General features: G+C 46.5%; 3 protein-coding genes across 3 annotated transcripts in view; 2 read left to right on the top strand and 1 right to left on the bottom strand.

The window, feature by feature from the left end:
- LOC144486984 (uncharacterized) overlaps positions 1-12,080 on the bottom strand; it is an 86,357-nt gene extending 74,277 nt beyond the window's left edge. Inside the window, 2 exon segments of the mRNA XM_078205025.1 lie at positions 8,725-9,698; positions 11,697-12,080. Coding sequence (XP_078061151.1) covers positions 8,725-9,591 — 867 coding nt within the window. The 5' untranslated portion in view covers positions 9,592-9,698; positions 11,697-12,080.
- Positions 893-7,243, top strand: LOC144486979 (uncharacterized). The gene is made up of 2 exons (XM_078205018.1): positions 893-960; positions 3,787-7,243. Exon 2 carries the CDS (start codon positions 3,969-3,971, stop codon positions 5,508-5,510), a length of 1,542 nt encoding a protein of 513 aa, XP_078061144.1. The 5' UTR covers positions 893-960; positions 3,787-3,968; the 3' UTR covers positions 5,511-7,243.
- On the top strand, positions 11,907-18,599 carry LOC144486982 (uncharacterized). Its single transcript, XM_078205023.1, has 3 exons — positions 11,907-12,201; positions 12,905-12,984; positions 17,028-18,599. Exon 3 carries the CDS (start codon positions 17,366-17,368, stop codon positions 17,858-17,860), a length of 495 nt encoding a protein of 164 aa, XP_078061149.1. The 5' UTR covers positions 11,907-12,201; positions 12,905-12,984; positions 17,028-17,365; the 3' UTR covers positions 17,861-18,599.
- The last annotated feature ends 731 nt before the right edge of the window (positions 18,600-19,330 follow it).

Raw genomic sequence — 19,330 nt, 5'->3', positions numbered from 1 at the left:
TCCACTCCCATTGTTTTGTTTCTTAAAGACTGGATTAGTTGTAAGTATTCGCATTCCAACCATTATTCATGTAAATTGAGTCTGTGTCTTTATAAGTTCTGTTTGTGAACAGAATTCCCACTCACCTGAAGAAGGGGCTTAGAGCCTCGAAAGCTTGTGTGGCTTTTGCTACCAAATAAACCTGTTGGACTTTAACCTGGTGTTGTTAAACTTCTTACTGTGTTTACCCCAGTCCAACGCCGGCATCTCCACATCATGGGTTCAGTTCTCCAGCTCCTGTCTGCAGACTGACAATAAAACCAATGGGTCTTATTGGGGGTACTGGGGCCTCCAGCGGGTGTTTGTGAATCCTCCCCGCCCACCTCCCAGGGTTTCCTTCCTTCCCAGAGATCAGAGTCCTCATTGATTTGAGGCCAAAGTGTAACCTCTTATTTATTGTCCCCCTCCCCCATCCTCTGATGTGAACCATCCTCCAGTGGCTGAGCCAGGATGGGGCCGTTAACCTGGGCCTGTTCCCGGGAGGGAGGGAGGGAGAAGCCCCGCAGCTGCAAACCAGGGAGCTGACAATGATTCTGAAGGGTTTGCGGATCCACAAAGTGTTTCCAAATCCTCCCAGCCACCGCCTAACGCTGACTCCGCTTCTCCGGGACAAACAAGCGCCAAGGACAGCAATGACACTGCGCATGCTCCACATCACAATGCCCGGGCACTGATTGACGGCAGCTCCGGACCAATAGGAATAGGGGGCGGGGCTGGAGGACCGAGCGGGAGCGGCTGGTCCTCCATCCAATCGGACTGAATGAGGGCCGGGGCTGAGGTGTCCCCATGGAACGCACGGGAAGGGGTTCGCATGCGCAGTAATGTTACAGTCTGGAGCATGCGCAGTAAGCAACGGCGTTTGCAGCACGCAGTGTGGGTGATCGCAATCGGAGAGAAGTTCCTCTGTCTCATCAGCAGCCGGTAAGGATGCGGAAACATAGAGGGAGTAATGGAACCGGCGGATGGACGTAGAGGGTTTCTAAATACCTGGTCAAGGCCTCAAATCTCGAAAATGAGCCCGTCGGTCTGTGTTTGCAGCTTCCGGTCTTTTTCCCGAGACGAGACTCAGGTTAACGGCCGCCATCTTGATTCAGCAGGGAGGAGAGCGCATGCTCTCGGTGACGCAACATCGACTGGGCGGGGCTTCATGTTTCTGCTTCCCCTCCAGGTCCTAGCTCCCGGTCCATTAGCACAACGAGCAATAGGTTTCTAAACAGCTTCACCCACCCAGGCTGCAGCTGCTGTTTGCAGCCTCGATGAGTCCATGGGCCATGTACATATTCAGGGTGAGAGTTGAAAATCCTGTGTAGTTACCTAAAGCAGTTACACAGCTTTTGGTTACACTTCAGCCCCAGGCTCCTCATGTTTACATAGAAACATGATGTGGAGATGCCGGCGTTGGACTGGGGTGAACACAGTAAGAAGTCTCACAACACCAGGTTAAAATCCAACAGGTTTATTTTGTATTTGCTACCAAGTCAACCTGGTGAGACTTCTTCCATAGAAACATACACAGAAAATAGAAGCTGGGAGTCGGCCGTTCGGCCCTTCGAGCGTGCGCCGCCATTCATTATTGTCATGGCTGATTATCAAATTCAATACCCTGATCCCTGTCGCCCCAAGAGATTTATCTCGTTCAAATCAGGCTCTACCTCCACTTTTGAAGAACGTGAATCCAAAGATTCATGACCCTCTGAGAGAAAAACATCTCATCTCTGTTTTCAATGGGCAATGCTGTTTTTTAAAACAGCGACCCCCTAGATTCTCCCCTGAGAGTAAACATCCTCTCCAGATTCAAAACAGAAAATGCTGGACAGTCTCAGCAGGTCAGGCAGCACCTTTTCTCCCCCTTTGCTTCGCCTTTCCCCCTTTTTCTCAATTTGTCCTCCCTCCAATCCACCCCCCCCCCCCCCCCCGCCCCACATCTTCATCCATCACAACTTCTTCAGCTTCTCTGCTGTTTGGCCATTCACACTTTCTATTCTCTCTATGGACTGCCATTAGCATCCTTTCCCCTGGTTCCTGTGGCTTGGACCCATCTTTCATTCCCTCACAGTGTAAATATCTCCCACTTTCTATGCCTTTTTTATACTTTGACAAAAGGTCATCTGGACTCGAAGCTTCAGCTCTTTTCTCTCCTCACAGATGCTGCCAGACCTCCTGAGATTTTCCAGCATTTTCTCTTTTGGTTTCAGATTCCAGCATCTGCAGTAATTTGCTTTAACCCTTCTCTCCATATCCACCCTGTCAAGAGTTTTCAGAATCTTGAAGGTTTAAATGAGGTTGCCTCTTACTCTTTTGAAGTCGAGCAGAAGCTAAACTCAAGCAGAGCCTGTCTCACTGCTCCTCATCAGACAATCCACCTATTCCAGGTATTAATCTACTAAACCTTCTATGAACTGCTTCTTGTAAAGCAGTTAAGGAATAATATGCACTCATATTTTTTCTTAAATAAGGAAACCAATAATGTACACACTGCTCTAGATATGTCTAACCAATGCCCTGTGCAACTGAAACATAACTTCCCTGCTTTTACTCAATTCCCCTCATAATAAATAATAGTTTTCTGAATTACTTGTACCTGAGACAATATTGCGATTTTCTATCGTGATGGATTTTGGATACTTTTTCTTAAACAGGGGGTTAGAAAGGGAGGATTTACACACAACAAGCTCAAACCAAGAGAAAAATGTTGTCTCTTCTGATATAGGCTTTCTGAATGGGATAAGTCGGAGGATGTGAATGGAATGTTTCCACTTGTTGGTGTTTCCAATACTGGGAACCATGAACAGACAACAGAGACGAATAAATCAACAGGAGGAGATATTTATTTCTTCGGACAGTTGTTAGAATATGGAACTCACTGCGACTGGAAGTGGTTGAGACAAATACCTTAGATGCTTTAAAAAGGAAACCAGATGAGAACATGAGAGAAAAAGGATTAAAAAGTTGAACTGAAAAGCTGAGTTGAGGTGAGCAGAATGAGAGGAGATTTGTGTGGATTAGAAATTCCAGTACAGATCAGGGCAGGGGTGGGGTGGCGGGGGAGACAGTGGAACTATCACTGGACTAGCAACCCAGAGACCCAGGATAATGTTCTGGGGACCGAGGTTCGAATCCCACCACAGCAGATGGTGAAATTTAAATTCAATTAAAAGTCTGATATTGACCATGAAACCATTGTTGATTGTCGTAAAAGCCCATCTGGTTCACTGATGTCCTTTAAGGATGGAAATCTGCTGGCCTTAACTGGTCTGGCCTACATGTGACCCACAGCAATGTGGTTGACTCTCAAATGCCCTGTGAAATGGAGGGCAGTTGGGGATGGGCAATAAATGCTGTCCCAGTCGGCGACACCCACACCCCGTTAAAAATGAATTTAAAAAATAGACTGGCCTGTTTGTGTTTTGTGTATCTCATGTATTCATAGAATCCCTACAGTGCAGAAGGAGGCCTTTCAGACCACCCCACCCAGGCATATTCCCGTAACCGCACATATTTACCCCGCTAATCTCCCTAACCTACACATCTTGGGACAGAAAGGGGCAACCACCTAACCTGAACATCTTTGGAGAGTGGGAGGGAACCGGAGCACCCGGAGGAAACCCACACAGACACGAGGAGAATGTGCAAACTCCATACAGACAGGTAACCAAGGCTACAATCGAACCCAGGTCCCTGGTGCTGTGAGGCAGGAGTACTAACCACTCTGCCATCCATGTAATTCTTTGTAAACTTATTTTGCAGGAAATTGAAGAGAAGGATCTGCAGTCTGGATGATCGAATCTCACGTCTGACAGAGTCAATCGGTTCATCGGGATCTGAAAATTTGTGCATCTGAAGGGATTTAATTGACCATCTCAGTTGGAAACTGGTGAGAATCCGTTCATCTGCTCCTCGTGTGGGAAGGGATTGATCAGCTGGTAAACATGCTGACACGACAGCGAGCTCGCAACAGTGAGAGTTCATTCACCTGCTCCGTGTGTGGGAAGAAATTCATGTGTTCGTCCAACCTGCTGGCTCACCAACTCGATCACATTGATGAGAAGCCTCTTCAAAGCTCTGACTCTGGGGACAGCGTTGAGACGTCTGAGGAACAGGCCCAACACCAGCTCCTTCACATTGACGAGAGACCGTTCAGCTGCTCCCACTGCGGGAAGAGGTTCAGCCAGTCCTCCCGCCTTGCAGAGCACCAGCTCCTTCACACACACGAGAGACCGTTCAGCTGCACTCATTGTGGAGAGTCATTCAGTGACTCAGTGCATCTCACTGAGCACCAACAAGTTCACACCAAGGACAGGCCATTCAGCTGCTCCCAGTGTGGGAAGAGATTCACTCAGTCCTCCCACTGCACCGTTCACCAACTGGTTCATTCTCAGAAGAGACATTTTAAATGCTTTAAATGTGAGAAGACCTTCAAAAGAAGGATTAGTCTGCTGAGACACCAGGGCACTCACACCGGGGAGAAGCCGTACCCCTGTTCTGTTTGTGGGAAGAGATTTGCTCATTCATCTCATCTTCTGACACACGAGCGAGTTCACACTGGGGAGAGGCCTTTCCTCTGCTCCCTGTGTGGGAAGAGATTCACTCGATTTTCACGCCTTTTGACACACAAGAGTATTCACACTGGAGGGAAACCATTCACCTCCTCAATGTGTAGAAAGGAAGAAGTTCAATCAACTGACCAGCTGACACACCAACAAGTTCACACTGGGGAGAAGCTGTTCACCTGCTCGGTGTGTGGGAAGGAATTCACTCGGTCTTACTATCTTCTGAGGCACCGGCGAGTTCACACTGGGGAGAGGCCATTCCTCTGCTCCGTGTGTGGGAAGATGTTTCCTTGTTCATCCCAGCTTGTGATGCACGAGCGTGTTCACACAGGGGAGAGGCCTTACGTTTGCCCTGTGTGCGGGAAAGCATTTGCTTCTTCACAACACCTGCTGAGACATCGGCCTGTTCACACCGGGGAGAGGGTGTTCATCTGCTCCGAGTGTGGGAAGGCTTTCACCGAGTCATCCAGCCTCCGGACACACCGCCGCACTCACACAGGGGAGAAGCCGTTCTCCTGCTCCATTTGTGGCAAGAGATTCACTCAGTCGTCTGACCTGCTGAGACACCAATACATTCACACAGGGGACAGGCCGTTCACCTGCTCTGTGTGTGGGAAGGGATTCATTGATTCATCCTGCCTGCAGAGACACCAGCGAGTTCACACCGGGGAGAGACTGTTCACCTGCTCTGTGTGTGGGAAGGGATACACTCAGGTATCCAGCCTGCAGAGACACCAGCGAGTTCACACTGGGACAGAACCGTTCGCCTGCTCCCTGTGTGGGAAGGGATTCACTGATCCATCCCGCCTGCAGAGACACCAGCGAGTTCACACTGGGGCAAAACCTTTCAACTGCTCCATGTGTGGGAAGGGATTTAATCAGTATTACAGCCTGCTGAAACATAGACGACTTCATGTGTGACCGGCAAAGTTGGATTCTGTTGTTTCTGCGCCCTGAGATAAACAATAACAATTGGATCAATAGTTGAGGCAGTGGCACAGTGGAATTTTCACTGGACTCAGGGTAAGGCTCTGGGGACCCAGGTTCGAATTCCACCACAGTCAATGGTGAAATTTGTATTCAATTAAAATCTCGAATTAAAAGTCTAATGACAAACCTTAACCATTGTTGATCGTTGTCAAAACCACTCTGGTTCAGTCATGTCCTTTCGGGAAGGAAACCTGCCATCCTTACTTGGTCTGGCCTACATGTGACTCCAGACCCACAGCAATGTGGTTGACTCTCAAATGCCCTCTGAAATGGAGGGCAGTTAGAGATGGGCAAGAAATGCTGGCCCAGCCAGTGACCCCTATATCCAGTAAAAATTAATTTAAAAAAGTTCCTCAGTATCTCAGTAACCTCCTCCAGCCCCACAACACTCTGTGTAAATACAAGTTGTTGATGATTATGCCCTGAGATAGAAAATGTGAACCCGATTCCCCTCGTCCACCAACACAGCAACTTCTTCATAAAAATTGAAGCACATGGGATTGGGGCGAATGTATTGAGATTGAAAACTTGTTGGCAGACAGGAAATAGAGTAAGATTAAACAGGTCTTTTTCCAACTGGCAGGCAGTGATTATTGGGGTAATGCAGGATCAGTGCTGAGACCCCAGCTAGTCACCTGCCATGGGTCTTCTGTTTTTCTTTCCCTGTTTACAATGCATCATTTCTAAATTGTTGCTTCTTAATATTCTGATTTAAAACCATGGATAAGCTCAAACCACTTTTGGATAACCTGTGACTCCCTGATCAAGAATCTTACCGACCACTGCATGCCATTCTGGTCACCGTATTATAAAAAAGATATCTCTGCACTGGAGAAGGGTACAGAGATGATTTTTAATGATGATACCAGAAATGTAGAAAACAGCTCACCACCACCTTCTCAAGGTCAATCAGAGGTGAGCAATAAATGCTGGCCAAGCCAGCGATGTCCACATCCCATAAATGATTTTTAAACTGTGTGTTTGGTTATCTATCAGGAAAGGATTGACACGCTCACGCTTTCTTGAAAAATTAAGGCTGAGGGGGAACCTAATAGAGGGCTTCAAAATTATAAAAGGTTTTGAAATAATGTTTCTTCTTTTGGAGAAAGGCAAAACTGGAGACCATCAATACAAGACAGTCGCCAAGAAACCCAATAGGAAATCCAAGATAAATTTCTCCACCCAAAGAGTGGTGAGAATATGGAAATCATGACCACAGGGAGTGAAATGAACAGTATCGATGTCTTTCAGGGGAAGCTCAACAAGTATTTGTGTGTGATTTTATAATTCAGGATTTATTTCAAAAAAACTAAGAATAAAGTAACAGGAGATATTTTGAGGCATCTGAGAGTCTGTGTGTGTGTGAGGGTGTCTGTGTAAGGGTGTCTGTGAGTGTGTGTGTAAGGGTGTCTGTGAGTGTGTGTGTTACTTCTCATTGGTTTCACACCAACCTTCCTCTTTCTGAGCAGACATTCTGGCCCCTGATAAACCCATTGAGTGATTTGAATGGTACAATTCAGAGATTCTTCATCCAGGGTGAAACCACAGGCTGACTGTGTGCTGTGTAAAACCTGACATCTACACAACCTAATCCCACTTCTCCTGGAACAACGTGAAGTGACTACAATTTTCCAGATTGATTTCTTTGCTCTCAATATTCTTTCAGATAGTTCATAAATTCCATGAGTACGTTATCCTTTAACACACCTGTGGTGTCCAGTTTAAATACTTTCCTCAGTCTGACCAACATATAGCAATGGGATTGTTGCTATTACAGGAATCCATTCTGTAAATCTGATTCCAAGGCACTCTGGAGTAATGCAGTGATCCACACCTCCCCACTCAACACCAATCTATAGTTCCATCTGAGTTCCAGATTTTAACATGATTTTTCAAAACACAGGCAGCAGGGTGGCACAGTGATCAGCAGCACCAGGGACCTGAGTTCAATCCTGGGCTCAGGTAGTACGAGTAAGCTTACATTAACACTGCAATGAAGTTACTATGAAAATCCCCTAGTCGCCACACTCGACGCCTGTTTGGGTGTACTGAAGGAGAATTTAGCACGGCCAATGCACCGAACCAGCATGTCTTTCAGACTGTGGGAGGAAACCTGAGCACCCGGAGGAAACCCATGCAGATACGGAGAGAACGTGCAAACTCCACACAGTCACCCAAGACCGGAATTGAACCGGATCCCTGGCACTCTGAGGTAGCAGTGCTAACCACTGTGCCACAGCTCTCTGTGTGGAGTTTGCACGTTCTCCCTGTGTCTGCATAGGTTTGCTCAGAGTGCTCCACTTTTTGGAAGGAGTAATTTGACAAGGAAAAATTCAATGAATGGCATGACACTAGTAAGCTCTGTGGAACAAAGGGACCTGGGTGTGATTGTCCATAGATCTCTGAGGACAGAAGTGTATGTTAGTAGGCTGGTGAAAAAGGCATGTAGGACACTTGCCTTTATCAATTGAGGTATAGATTACAAAAGCAAGGAAGTCATGTTGGAGTTGCATAGAACTGTGGTGAGGTCACTGCTAGAATACTGTGTGCAGTTCTGGTCGCCACATTATAAGAAGGATGTGATTACATTGGAGGGGGTGCAGAGGAGATTTACCAGTGAAGGTGAGTTACAGATGAGAGGGACAGTGTCAAAAGAGAGAACCATTGACAATATTAGATAATGTGGGGAAGTTGGGTTATCAGTGGTTTAGAGGGTAAAGGGAGATGAAGGGAGGTCTCATGGACAAGATGAGCAGTGAGAGGGTTTGATGGGAGATAGCAGAGGAATTGGAGAAAGATGTGAGTTCAGTACTTGGAGAAAGGGAAATTTCAGAGAGAGTTTTGTCTGGTGGTCCAGTGGAAGGGAGGGAGGCAGCTGATCAGATTGTCTCAATCTGAGAGACAAAGAAGCTCCACGAGCTCCTCACACTTGTTGTTGAAGATGAGGACGGAGGAGACGGGAGAGAGGCCCTTCAAAAGGAGAACCATTCACAGATTTTTTAAAAAGACAACAGCGAATACATTAACACAAAGACGGTGTATTTGAATGTTGTTCAGAATATTCGCCTCTATAACTGGCCTGAAGTTTATTAACATCAGCAGGTGCAGACCAGTGTGACTGACAACAACATCCAATCTCCAGTTATTTATGAACTTGCTGGTGTCTCAGCAATGCGGATGACTGAGTGAATCTCTTCCCACACTTGGCGCAGGTGAATGGTCTCTCCCCGGTGTGAACCCGCTGATGGACAGTGAGATGAGATGATCGCCTGAACCCAGTCCCACAGTGAGAGCATCTGAATGGTTTCTCGTCAGTGTGAACTTGTTGATGGGACACCAGTTCCTGCGAGGTTTTAAAACATTTCCCACACTTCAGACACTTAAACGGTCTCTCATCAGTGTGGCCTCTTTGGTGTGTAATTAGGATGGATGAATTAACAAATCCCTTCCCACACTGGGAGCAGGTGAATGGTCTCTGCCTCGTGTGAACTTGCTGGTGTGTCAGCAGGGTGGATTTGTGAGTGAATCCCTTTCCACACTCAGAGCAGGTGAATCGCTTCTCCCCGGTGTGAACTCGCTGGTGTGTCAGCAGCGTGGATGACTGAGTGAATCCCATCCCACACACAGAGCAGGTGAATGGCCTCTCCCCAGTGTGAATTAGTTTGTGTTTAATCAGGGTGGATGACTGAGTGAATCCCTTCCCACACAAAGAGCAGGTGAATGGCCTCTGCCCAGTGTGTGTGCGCTGGTGATTTTGCAGGGTGGATAACTTAGTGAATCCCTTCCCGCAGTCCGAGCAGGTGAACGGCCTCTCCCCGGTGTGACCACGCCGATGGGTTTCCAGCTGGGATGGGTAATTGAATCCCTTCCCACAGACCCCACATTTCCACGGCTTCTCCCCATCATGACTGCATTTATGTTTGAACAGGCCAGATGATTGGTTGAAGTCTTGTCCACAAACGGAACACGAGTACGGTTTCTCCCCACTGTGAACGGTGCTTTTTCCTTCCATGTTCAAAATCCGATGATATTCCGGTCACAAAAAATTAGGCGACTCTGAGATCCTGATGTGGAATTTGGTTTCAGTTTCCCAACTGCAAATCCTAATCTTCTAAGACACTGTGAAATTGATTTAAAACAGAAAAAAAGGGAGTGAGAGAGAACACACAAAAACAGGTTGTGAAATTGAGCTGAATGAATGGGGTAATTTGTGGGGCCGGCATTAAGAAAAAGTGACCATGAAAACTGCTGGATAGTCATAAAAACCCAACTGATTCACTAATGTGCTTCAGGGAAGGAAACCTGCCGCCTGGTCTGGACTGACACATGAACCAATATCTATCGAAGGGGTGAGAGAGAGGTGGAAGAATCAGAGGGTGAAGGAGAGGGTTTCTCTACATCTACATCCTGACCAGAACTCTGAGAGAATCTCCTAATCTCTCAACCTCCACCATTTAGCTGGACCAGGGTAGTAGGTGCATGTGAAGATTATCACCTCCTAGTTCCCCTCCAACTCATACAACATCCTGACTTGTCTGACATCAATTACTGCATGAGCAGAAGTTTCCAGCATTTGAATATCGGGAAGACTGGAGTCATTGTCTTCAGTCCCCACTACAAACTTCACCACCCTCATAACTGACTCCACCCTCTCCATGTTAAATATCTGAAGCTGAACTAAGTTGTTCACAACCATGGTGTCTTACTTGAGAAGAGTTTTCGACCACATATCCACATCATCATCATCACCAAAATCATCTATTTCCACCTCAGTAACATCCCCCAACTCTGCCTTAGCCTCAGTTAATCATAGAATCTCTACAGTGCAGAAGGAGGACATTCGGCCCATAAAGCCCACACCGACAACAATCCCACCTCGGCCCTATCCCCATTGCCCCATGTATTTACCCTGCTAAACCCTGACACTAAGGGGCAACTTAGCATAGCCAATCAACTTAATCCACACATCTCTGGAGTATGGGAGGAAACCGGAGCACCCGGAGGAAACCCACGCAGACACGGGGAGAATGTGGAGACTCCAGACAGACAGTGACCCAAGCTGGGAATCAAACCCGGGTCCCTGGCACTGTGAGGCAGCAGTGCTAACCACTGTGCCATCATGTCGCTGCAGAATCCATCATCCATTCCTTTCTTACCTCCAGACTAAACAATTCCAATACAGTTCCAACCGGCCTCCAACATTAAGCAACCCCCTCCAAACCATCCTAAACTGCCCATATGCTTACTCACACCAAATCATGTTCACCCATCGCCCCTATGCTTGCTGATCTACAAATGCTTCCTTTTAAGAAGCATCAGAATTATAAAATTCTCATCTTTGTTTTCCTCCATGGTTACAATCATTCCTGTGTCTAATCTTCTCCAGCCACACACTCCTCTGAGATCTCAACGATAATCTAATTCCTCTTGAGCATTCTCAGTTTTAATCATTATACCATTACAAATCATCCTTTCAGTTGCACAGGCCACAAGCTCTGCAATCTCTTCTTCAAATCTCTCTGCCTGTCCATCACCTCTGCTTTCTTTAAAACCCACCTCTTTGACCAAACATTTGGTCACCTGTCCTAATATAGCTCAGTATCAAATGTCACTGTCTAATATTTGTGAGAAAATGTCTGGGGCTGTTTTATTATGTTAAAGACACAATATGAATATAAATGATTGCAACTGCCCTGATATCGTTGTTCTCGTCAGTAAGAAATTGGAAGTGAAAGGGTAAAGCAGTTTGATGGTCAAATTATTCACATTCTGTCAGTGGTAATTCCAAAACATTGCCCCAAACAAAGATGGCGACTGCGCATGCGCCGTGTTGCTCGTGCGCCGACTGAAGACGGCTACTGCGCATGCGCCGTGTTGCTTGTGCGCCGACTGAAGACGGCGACTGCGCACGCGCCGTGTTGCTCGTGCCCCGATGACGATGGCCCTGATTAACCCGGGTCTGTAACTGGGAGAATGCTGAGGCTCTGCGCTGAGGGCCGGGACCATCCTCTGATATCGCTGGGTTCTTTTTAAGAGTTCGCAGCTTACGTAACATGTTTAGGACGCCTCTCCAAACCCCCGCCTGGTCTATCGCGTCCTCCGCCCCGCCATTCCCACCTTTACTGATTGTGGATCCGAGAAAGAATGTCTCCACCGCCATTAATCACACTGCGCATGCTTCACTCAGCCCCGCCCCTCATTCACTCCGATTGGTCGGAGGACCAGCAGCTCCCTCGCGACCGTCCAGCCTCCTCTCCTTCTATTGGCCCGGAGCTGCCGTCAATCAGTCCCCGGGCATTGTGAGGTGTCGGGTGAGAGGTCAGTGCCGGGGGGGCGGGGTTTACAATGAACATTCTCCACTCTCCCTGTCCACTGCTTCCGGCTTCTCCCCTCAAACCATCTCCAACAAAGAGAGAAGGGGACACACTGACCGAGTGACAATGTCACTGCATTAGTAATCCAGAGAGACAGCACAATGTTCTGGGGACAGGGCTTCAAATCCATTCAATTAATACAATTTACAATTTAAAGTTAGTCTCAGTGAGGGTGACTGAGGCTTCTCTGAGAAAATCTCCACACATTCCATTCTGGCACAAGATTCAGATTCCTGTTTTGTCACAAGGTATGAATGAAATTATGTTCAGTTTGTTATTTTTGTTAAAATTGGATTTTTTTGTTAAATTTGTCAGGTACAGTGGTTAGCACTGCTGCTTTTCAGCGCCAGGGACCTGGGTTCGTTTCCCGGATTGGGTCTGTGTGGAGTTTGCATGTCCTCCCCGTGTCTGCGTGGGTTTCCTCCGGGTGCTCCGGTTTCCTCCCACAATCTGAAAAATGTGCTGGTTAGGTGCATTGGCCATGCTAAATTCTCTCTCAGTGTACCCGAACAGACGCTGGAGTGTGGCGACTCGGGGATTTTCATGGTAACTTCATTGCAGTGTTAATGTAAGCCTACTTGTGACTAATAAATGGACTTTACTTTAAAAGGATCTGGAAAAAATTATCTAAAACTTAATTTGGATATCCAGAGAGTGTGTGGGACGGGAATTGACAGATTTGGGGGAACAAGATAGGATAAAATGTTCCAGAGAAACTAGAATTGTCTGTTCAGAGTTTCTGTCCTGGACTGACATTTGGTTACATTTGTAAACCCCATTGACAGCATATTAGAAGCTGAGGATTTGTGGAGAAAATATTTAATTAAGGATCAATTCAGGGTCAAAGTCATTTGGGGAATGAAAGTGAAAAATATTCCACCAAATGAGAACTGTCTGTTCTGAATTTCCATCTTGTACTGACAGTGATGACTTTTTAAACTCCTTTATCAGGTTATTAGAAGCAGAGGATTTGGAGATAGGAAATGCAAACCAAACATCGCATCAACATCTGATACTCAATGAATCAGAGTGTGAGTATCATTGGCCTTTGAATGTGGAGGGAAGATTGTTTTAACAAGTTGCATAGCCTTTAAAACATTTCAACATTTGAAGCAGATAGAATCCACGTGTACTATGTACGAGGCTTGAACTGATCAACCAACCTGGAGAGAAACAAGGATACCAGCACCACAGGGAAACCGTGTAAATGTGGGGATTGTGGAAAGGGATTCAAATACCCATCCCTGCTGGAAATTCATCGACGCAGTCACACTGGAGAGAAGCCATTCACCTGCTCTGTGTGTGGGAAGGGATTCACTCAGTCAACCACTCTGCTGAGACACCAGCGATTTCACACAGGGGAGAGACCGTTCCCCTGTTGTGTGTGTGGGAAGGGATTTGCGCAGTCATCTGAGCTTCTGATACACTGGAGAGTTCATACTGGAGAGAAGCCATTCACCTGCTCTGTTTGTGGGAGGGGATTCACTCAGTTATCCCAGCTGCTGACACACCAGCGAGTTCACACTGGGGAGAGGCCATTCACCTGCTCTGTGTGTGAGAAGAGATTCACTAATTCATCAAACCTTCTGACACACCAGCGCGTTCATACTGGCAAGAGGCCATTCATTTGTTCCATGTGTGAGAAAGGGTTCACAACTTCATCCAACCTTCTGACACACCAGCGAATTCATACCCGGGAGAAGCCATTCACCTGTTCAGTGTGTGAGAGGGGATTCAGTCAGTCAGCCCACCTGCTGACACACCAGCAAGTTCACAAGTGACTGAAGGGTTTGGATTCCACTGATGTTGCTGGCATTCACAATGCCCAGTACTGAACCATTTCATTCTGACAATTCAGGTTTCTTTATCTGATGTTAACAACCATAATTGGCTGATTATGTTCTTGGGCCTGCAGTCTCCCTTTCAGAATATGTGTCTATGGTCATTCCCCTGAATTCAGAGAATTCCACCAGCAATTATTTTCGCACAAGTATTAAACTTTTACTTGAATCCTAAATTGATCTTTGGTTCAAACTCTACAAATGTTTGAGAGGTTCCACTGATGAACATCTCCAATTAGAAAGTGCTGATTAATCCTTGCTGACAATTCTTGCTGACCTGCACATTACACACAGTGAGAGCTCCGTTATCCACCAGAAAGAAGGGGAATGGGAATTGATGGAGAATTGAGAGGCTCCAAATGTTACCCATCCCGTGTGGTACAGAAATCCCCTCAGCTCAGGAATGGAAAAAGTCCAATCGAAATAACAAACTTGTGTATATTCTTTCTGAGAATGTGGGGCTACATTATAATCAGATAGGAGGAGGTTGGTGTCAGTGGCTGGGGTTTATATCAGACAGGAGGAGATTGGTGTCAGTGTGGGGTTTTGTATCAGACAGGAGGAGGTTGGTGTCAGTGACTGTGGGGTTTATATCATGATGTGGAGATGCCGGCGTTGGACTGGGGTAAACACAGTAAGAAGTTTAACAACACCAGGTTAAAGTGACTGTGGGGTTTATATCACAGTAAGAAGTTTAACAACACCAGGTTAAAGTCCAACAGGTTTATTTGGTAGCAAAAACCACACGGGTTTATATCAGACAGGAGGAGATTGGTGTCAGTGTGGGGTTTATATCAGACAGGAGGAGATTGGTGTCAGTGTGGGGTTTATATCAGACAGGAGGAGATTGGTGTCAGTGTGGGGTTTATATCAGACAGGAGGAGATTGGTGTCAGTGTGGGGTTTATATCAGACAGGAGGAGATTGGTGTCAGTGTGGGGTTTATATCAGACAGGAGGAGATTGGTGTCAGTGTGGGGTTTATATCAGACAGGAGGAGATTGGTGTCAGTGTGGGGTTTATATCAGACAGGAGGAGATTGGTGTCAGTGACTGTGGGGTTTATATCAGACAGGAGGAGATTGGTGTCAGTGTGGGGTTTATATCAGACAGGAGGAGATTGGTGTCAGTGTGGGGTTTATATCAGACAGGAGGAGATTGGTGTCAGTGTGGGGTTTATATCAGACAGAAGGAGATTGGTGTCAGTGACTGTGGTCTTGGTTTGTTTCGGGTATAAAGAGATTGGTGTCATCCGGTATGAAGAGCTTCCACCTTCCCTGTAACCAAAGAACAAAGAACAGTACAGCACAGGAAACAGGCCCTTCGGCCCTCCAAGCCTGTGCCGCTCCTTGGTCCAACGAGACCAATCGTTTGTATCCCTCCATTCCCAGGCTGCTCATGTGACTATCCAGGTAAGTCTTAAACGATGTCAGCGTGTCTGCCTCCACCACCCTACTTGGCAGCGCCCACCACCCTCTGTGTAAAAAACATCGCTCTAATATCTGAGTTATACTTCGACCCTCTCACCTTGAGCCCGTGACCCCTCGTGACCGTCACTTCTGATCTGGGAAAAAGCTTCCCACTGTTCACCCTATCTATACCATTCATAATCTTGTACACCTCTATTAGATCTCCCCTCATTCTCCGTCTTTCCAGGGAGAACAACCCCAGTTTACCCAATCTCTCCTCATAGCTAAGATCCTCCATACCAGGCAACATCCTGGTAAACCTTCTCTGCACTCTCTCTAACGCCTCCACGTCCTTCTGGTAGTGCGGCGACCAGAACTGGACGCAGTACTCCAAATGTGGCCTAACCAGCGTTCTATACAGCTGCATCATCAGACTCCAGCTTTTATACTCTATACCCTGTCCTATAAAGGCAAGCATCCCATATGCCTTCTTCACCACCTTCTCCACCTGCGTTGCCACCTTCAAGGATTTGTGGACTTGCACACCTAGGTCCCTCTGTGTTTCTATACTCTTGATGGCTCTGCCATTTATTGTATAACTCCTGCCTCCTTTTTACTTTACAGATATTTTCCTGGGTATTCTGGGGACCAAATTGGAGATTTAAACTCAAACATATCAGGAATCACAGGTCTTAACATTGGCCAAAAGCAAAATCCTCCAGGTTTGGGAAATACTCAGATGTTCAGTCTCCATCTATGAAGGGAGAAACAGTCTTCATGTTTGCTCGATGACCTTTCATCAGAGCCCACTGTGAGACCGTCAACGTTCCTGTGAAGGGTTTTGGGGTGTGTTGAGGATGGTAGAGGTGCTATATAAATGCAGCTTGTTGTTGATATTGACTGAGGGTGGGATTCAGTCACCTATCTGAGCTGGAAGCTCGATCCAGTCCTGCTGGGGGAGAGCTTACCAGCTGCATGATGAAAGGGATTAACTCGTCCCATTCAGTGACACAGTCGGACAGTCACACTGAGAAAGGGTTCAGACACTTCCTGTCTCTGACAGGATTTACTCAGCTTTCCCTCCTGTTAACATCCCAGTTTTAAAAATCAAATGATTTCTTGCACAATCAGTGGCAGGATGGCAGAGAGTCAGTGTGTGGGCGAGGAAGATTCACAAACACTTCCCTCAGGCTGCAAATCCCAAATCCACATTTGCCCCATTAGGGTTGGCAGCTCTGGGCATTGCCCGGGTGATGGGCCCAGGTTAACAGCCGCCATCCTCATAGGGGGCAATGAGCAGCTGGTCACATGTACACATATTAATCTGATCTTTCTCTTCACCCTAACTATGACTGAAATACTGTAATCTGCACTCTCTCCTTTCCTTCTCCCTTATGTACTCGATGAATGGTATGTTTTGTCTGCACAGCGCGCAAGAAACATTACTTTTCACATGTGACAATAATAAATCAAATCAAATGTGTCGTCATCCTGGGCTCGGAGGAGGGAATGTTGTGAATTTCCCAGAATTGTTACAGCACAGAAAGAGGCCATTTGGCCCATTGCGTCTGTGCTGGCTCTCGGAACGAGCAATTCATGGAGAGCTATTCCCCTGCCTCCTCCCTGTAACCCGGATCATTCATCCCCTTCAGATAACCAAATTCAGAGTTTGTATCCTGGACTGACAGTGATGGATTTTGGGAATTCCTCTTACAGAGGGTTAGAAGGGGAAGATTTACACACAGCAAACTCAAACCAAAAGAAATGTTTGTTCTGAATGTTATCTTGTCCCTGCATTGACAGCTTTTTTCAACACCTTTCCCACAGGGAGTTACAGTCGAGAAACACATTTCAATATCTGAAAAATTCACTCAATTCATCAGGAGCCGAATATTATCGACCTTTGAATGTGGAAGGAGAAATGTTGGTCTGTTCTGTCTGTGGGAAAAGATTTCAAACATCAGTATGACTGGAAAATCACTGAGACACACACACACCAGAGTGCGAGTGTTCCAGTGAACTGACTGTGGAAAGAGCTTTAACCAGTTACACAGCCTGAAAAACATCACACCATTCACAGCGAGAAGAAACTGTACAGATATTCTGTGTATGGATGAGGCTTCAACTGATCATCCAACCTGGAGAGACACACGGATACCAACACCATGGAGAAACCGTGGAAATGTGAGGTCTGTGGGAAAGGATTCAGTTCTCCATCCAATCTGGAAGCTCATCGACGCAGTCACACAGGGGAACGGCCATTCACCTGCTCTGGGTGTGGGAAAGGATTCACTCAGTTATCCTGTCTTCAGACACACCATCTTGTTCATTCTGAGAACAAACTTTTCACTTGCTCTGACTCTGAGAACAGTTTTAAAAGGAAACCATATTTGCTGACTCACCACCGTATTCACACTGAGCAGAGACCTTCTCTGCGTGTGGGAAGGGATCAATCATCCAACCTGCAGACACACCAGCAAGTTCACACTGGGGAGAGGCCATTCACCTGCTCCGAATGTGGGAAGGGATTCATTCAGTCATCCCACCTACTGAGATACAAAGAAGTTTACACAGGGGAGAGGCCATTCACCTGTTCCCTGTGTGGGAAGAGATTCACTAATTCATCCCACCTACTGAGACACCAGCGGGTTCACAAGTAACAGCAGAGATTGGATTCTGCTGTTATTGCTGCTGTTAATCACATCCTGGATTGAACCATGTTCATTCTAACTTTTTCAGTTTGTTTCTGTTGATGTTGTACAAGACATTGGTAAGGCCACAATTGGAATACTGTGTGCGGTTCTGGTCACCCTATTATAGAAAGGATATTATTAAACTAGAAAGAGTGCAGAAAAGATTTACTCAGGTGCTACCGGGACTTGATGGTTTGAGTTATAAGGAGAGGCTGGATAGACTGGGACTTTTTTCTCTGGAGCGTAGGAGGCTGAGGGGTGATCTTATAGAGGTCTATAAAATAATGAGGGGCCAGATCAGCTGGATAGTCAATATCTTTTCCCAAAGGTAGGGGAGTCTAAAACGAGAGGGCAAAGGTTTAAGGTGAGAGGGGAGAGATACAAAAGTGTCCAGAGGGGCAATTTCTTCATACAGAGGGTGGTGAGTGTCTGGAACAAGCTGCCAGAGGTAGTAGTAGAGGCGGGTACAATTTTGTCTTTTAAAAAGCATTTAGATAGTTACATGGGTAAGATGTGTATAGAGGGATATGGGCCAAATGTAGGCAATTGGGATTAGCTTAGGGGTTTAAAAAAAAGGGCAGCATGGACAAGTTGGGCCGAAGGGCCTGTTTCCATGCTGTAAACCTCTATGACTATGTTAATCATCCGAAGAACTGAGCTGGAGTTTAAGATTCTGAATACAGGTGAAATAAATTAGCTCAGTGTCAAACACCCGGTGTGTTGCGTATTTGTTAAGAGACTAACTGAAATCCTGTTCTCCACTGTTCCATTTCTGGGTCTTCTCTCAGTTGAAGGAACATTTATATTTGTGTTGAGCCTTTCCTGACATCAGGTTGTTCCAAAGCTTTTCTGGCCAATCAGACAGTGTTGGAAATGCAGCAGCTCATTTGCGCAGCAAGATCCCATAGAATATAATCCAGATAATGTATTTGAGTGATCTTGATTGAGGGATAAAGGTTGATCAAGACTCTGGGGAGAAATCCCCTGCTCTTTGAAAGAGCATCAATGGATCTCTTATGCCTGACTGTTCAGTCTCACTTGGAACACAGGACCTCTGACAGTGCGGGGCTCCCTCAGTACTGCAGTGGAATGTCAGCCTGGAATTTCTGTTCAATTCTCTGGATTTGAAAACACAGCCTCCTGACTCAGATATGAGAAAGCAACCACTGAGACAAGACTAACACCTCATCATTACTGTGGATTATTTCAGTTTTCAAACCTCTGGTTACCCTCATGGACAAGTCCCAGCTGCCCATTCCTTCAAGAGTGTCTCTCTTAGCCTGGATATCCTGAGGAGGTGTCGGTAACACAGCCATGTAGCTGTCCTCAGTGTTTAATGGGACAGTGTGGACACAAATCCACAGGAAGTAGTCTCACAACACCAGGTTAAAGTCCAACAGGTTTATTTGGTAGCACGAGCTTTCAGAGCGCCGCTCC

Source organism: Mustelus asterias, unplaced genomic scaffold, assembly GCF_964213995.1.
Source record: "Mustelus asterias unplaced genomic scaffold, sMusAst1.hap1.1 HAP1_SCAFFOLD_548, whole genome shotgun sequence".
Lineage (NCBI taxonomy): Eukaryota > Metazoa > Chordata > Chondrichthyes > Carcharhiniformes > Triakidae > Mustelus > Mustelus asterias.
The sequence above is the reverse complement of the archived record's forward strand: the minus strand, read 5'-3'. Positions and strand labels throughout refer to the sequence as shown.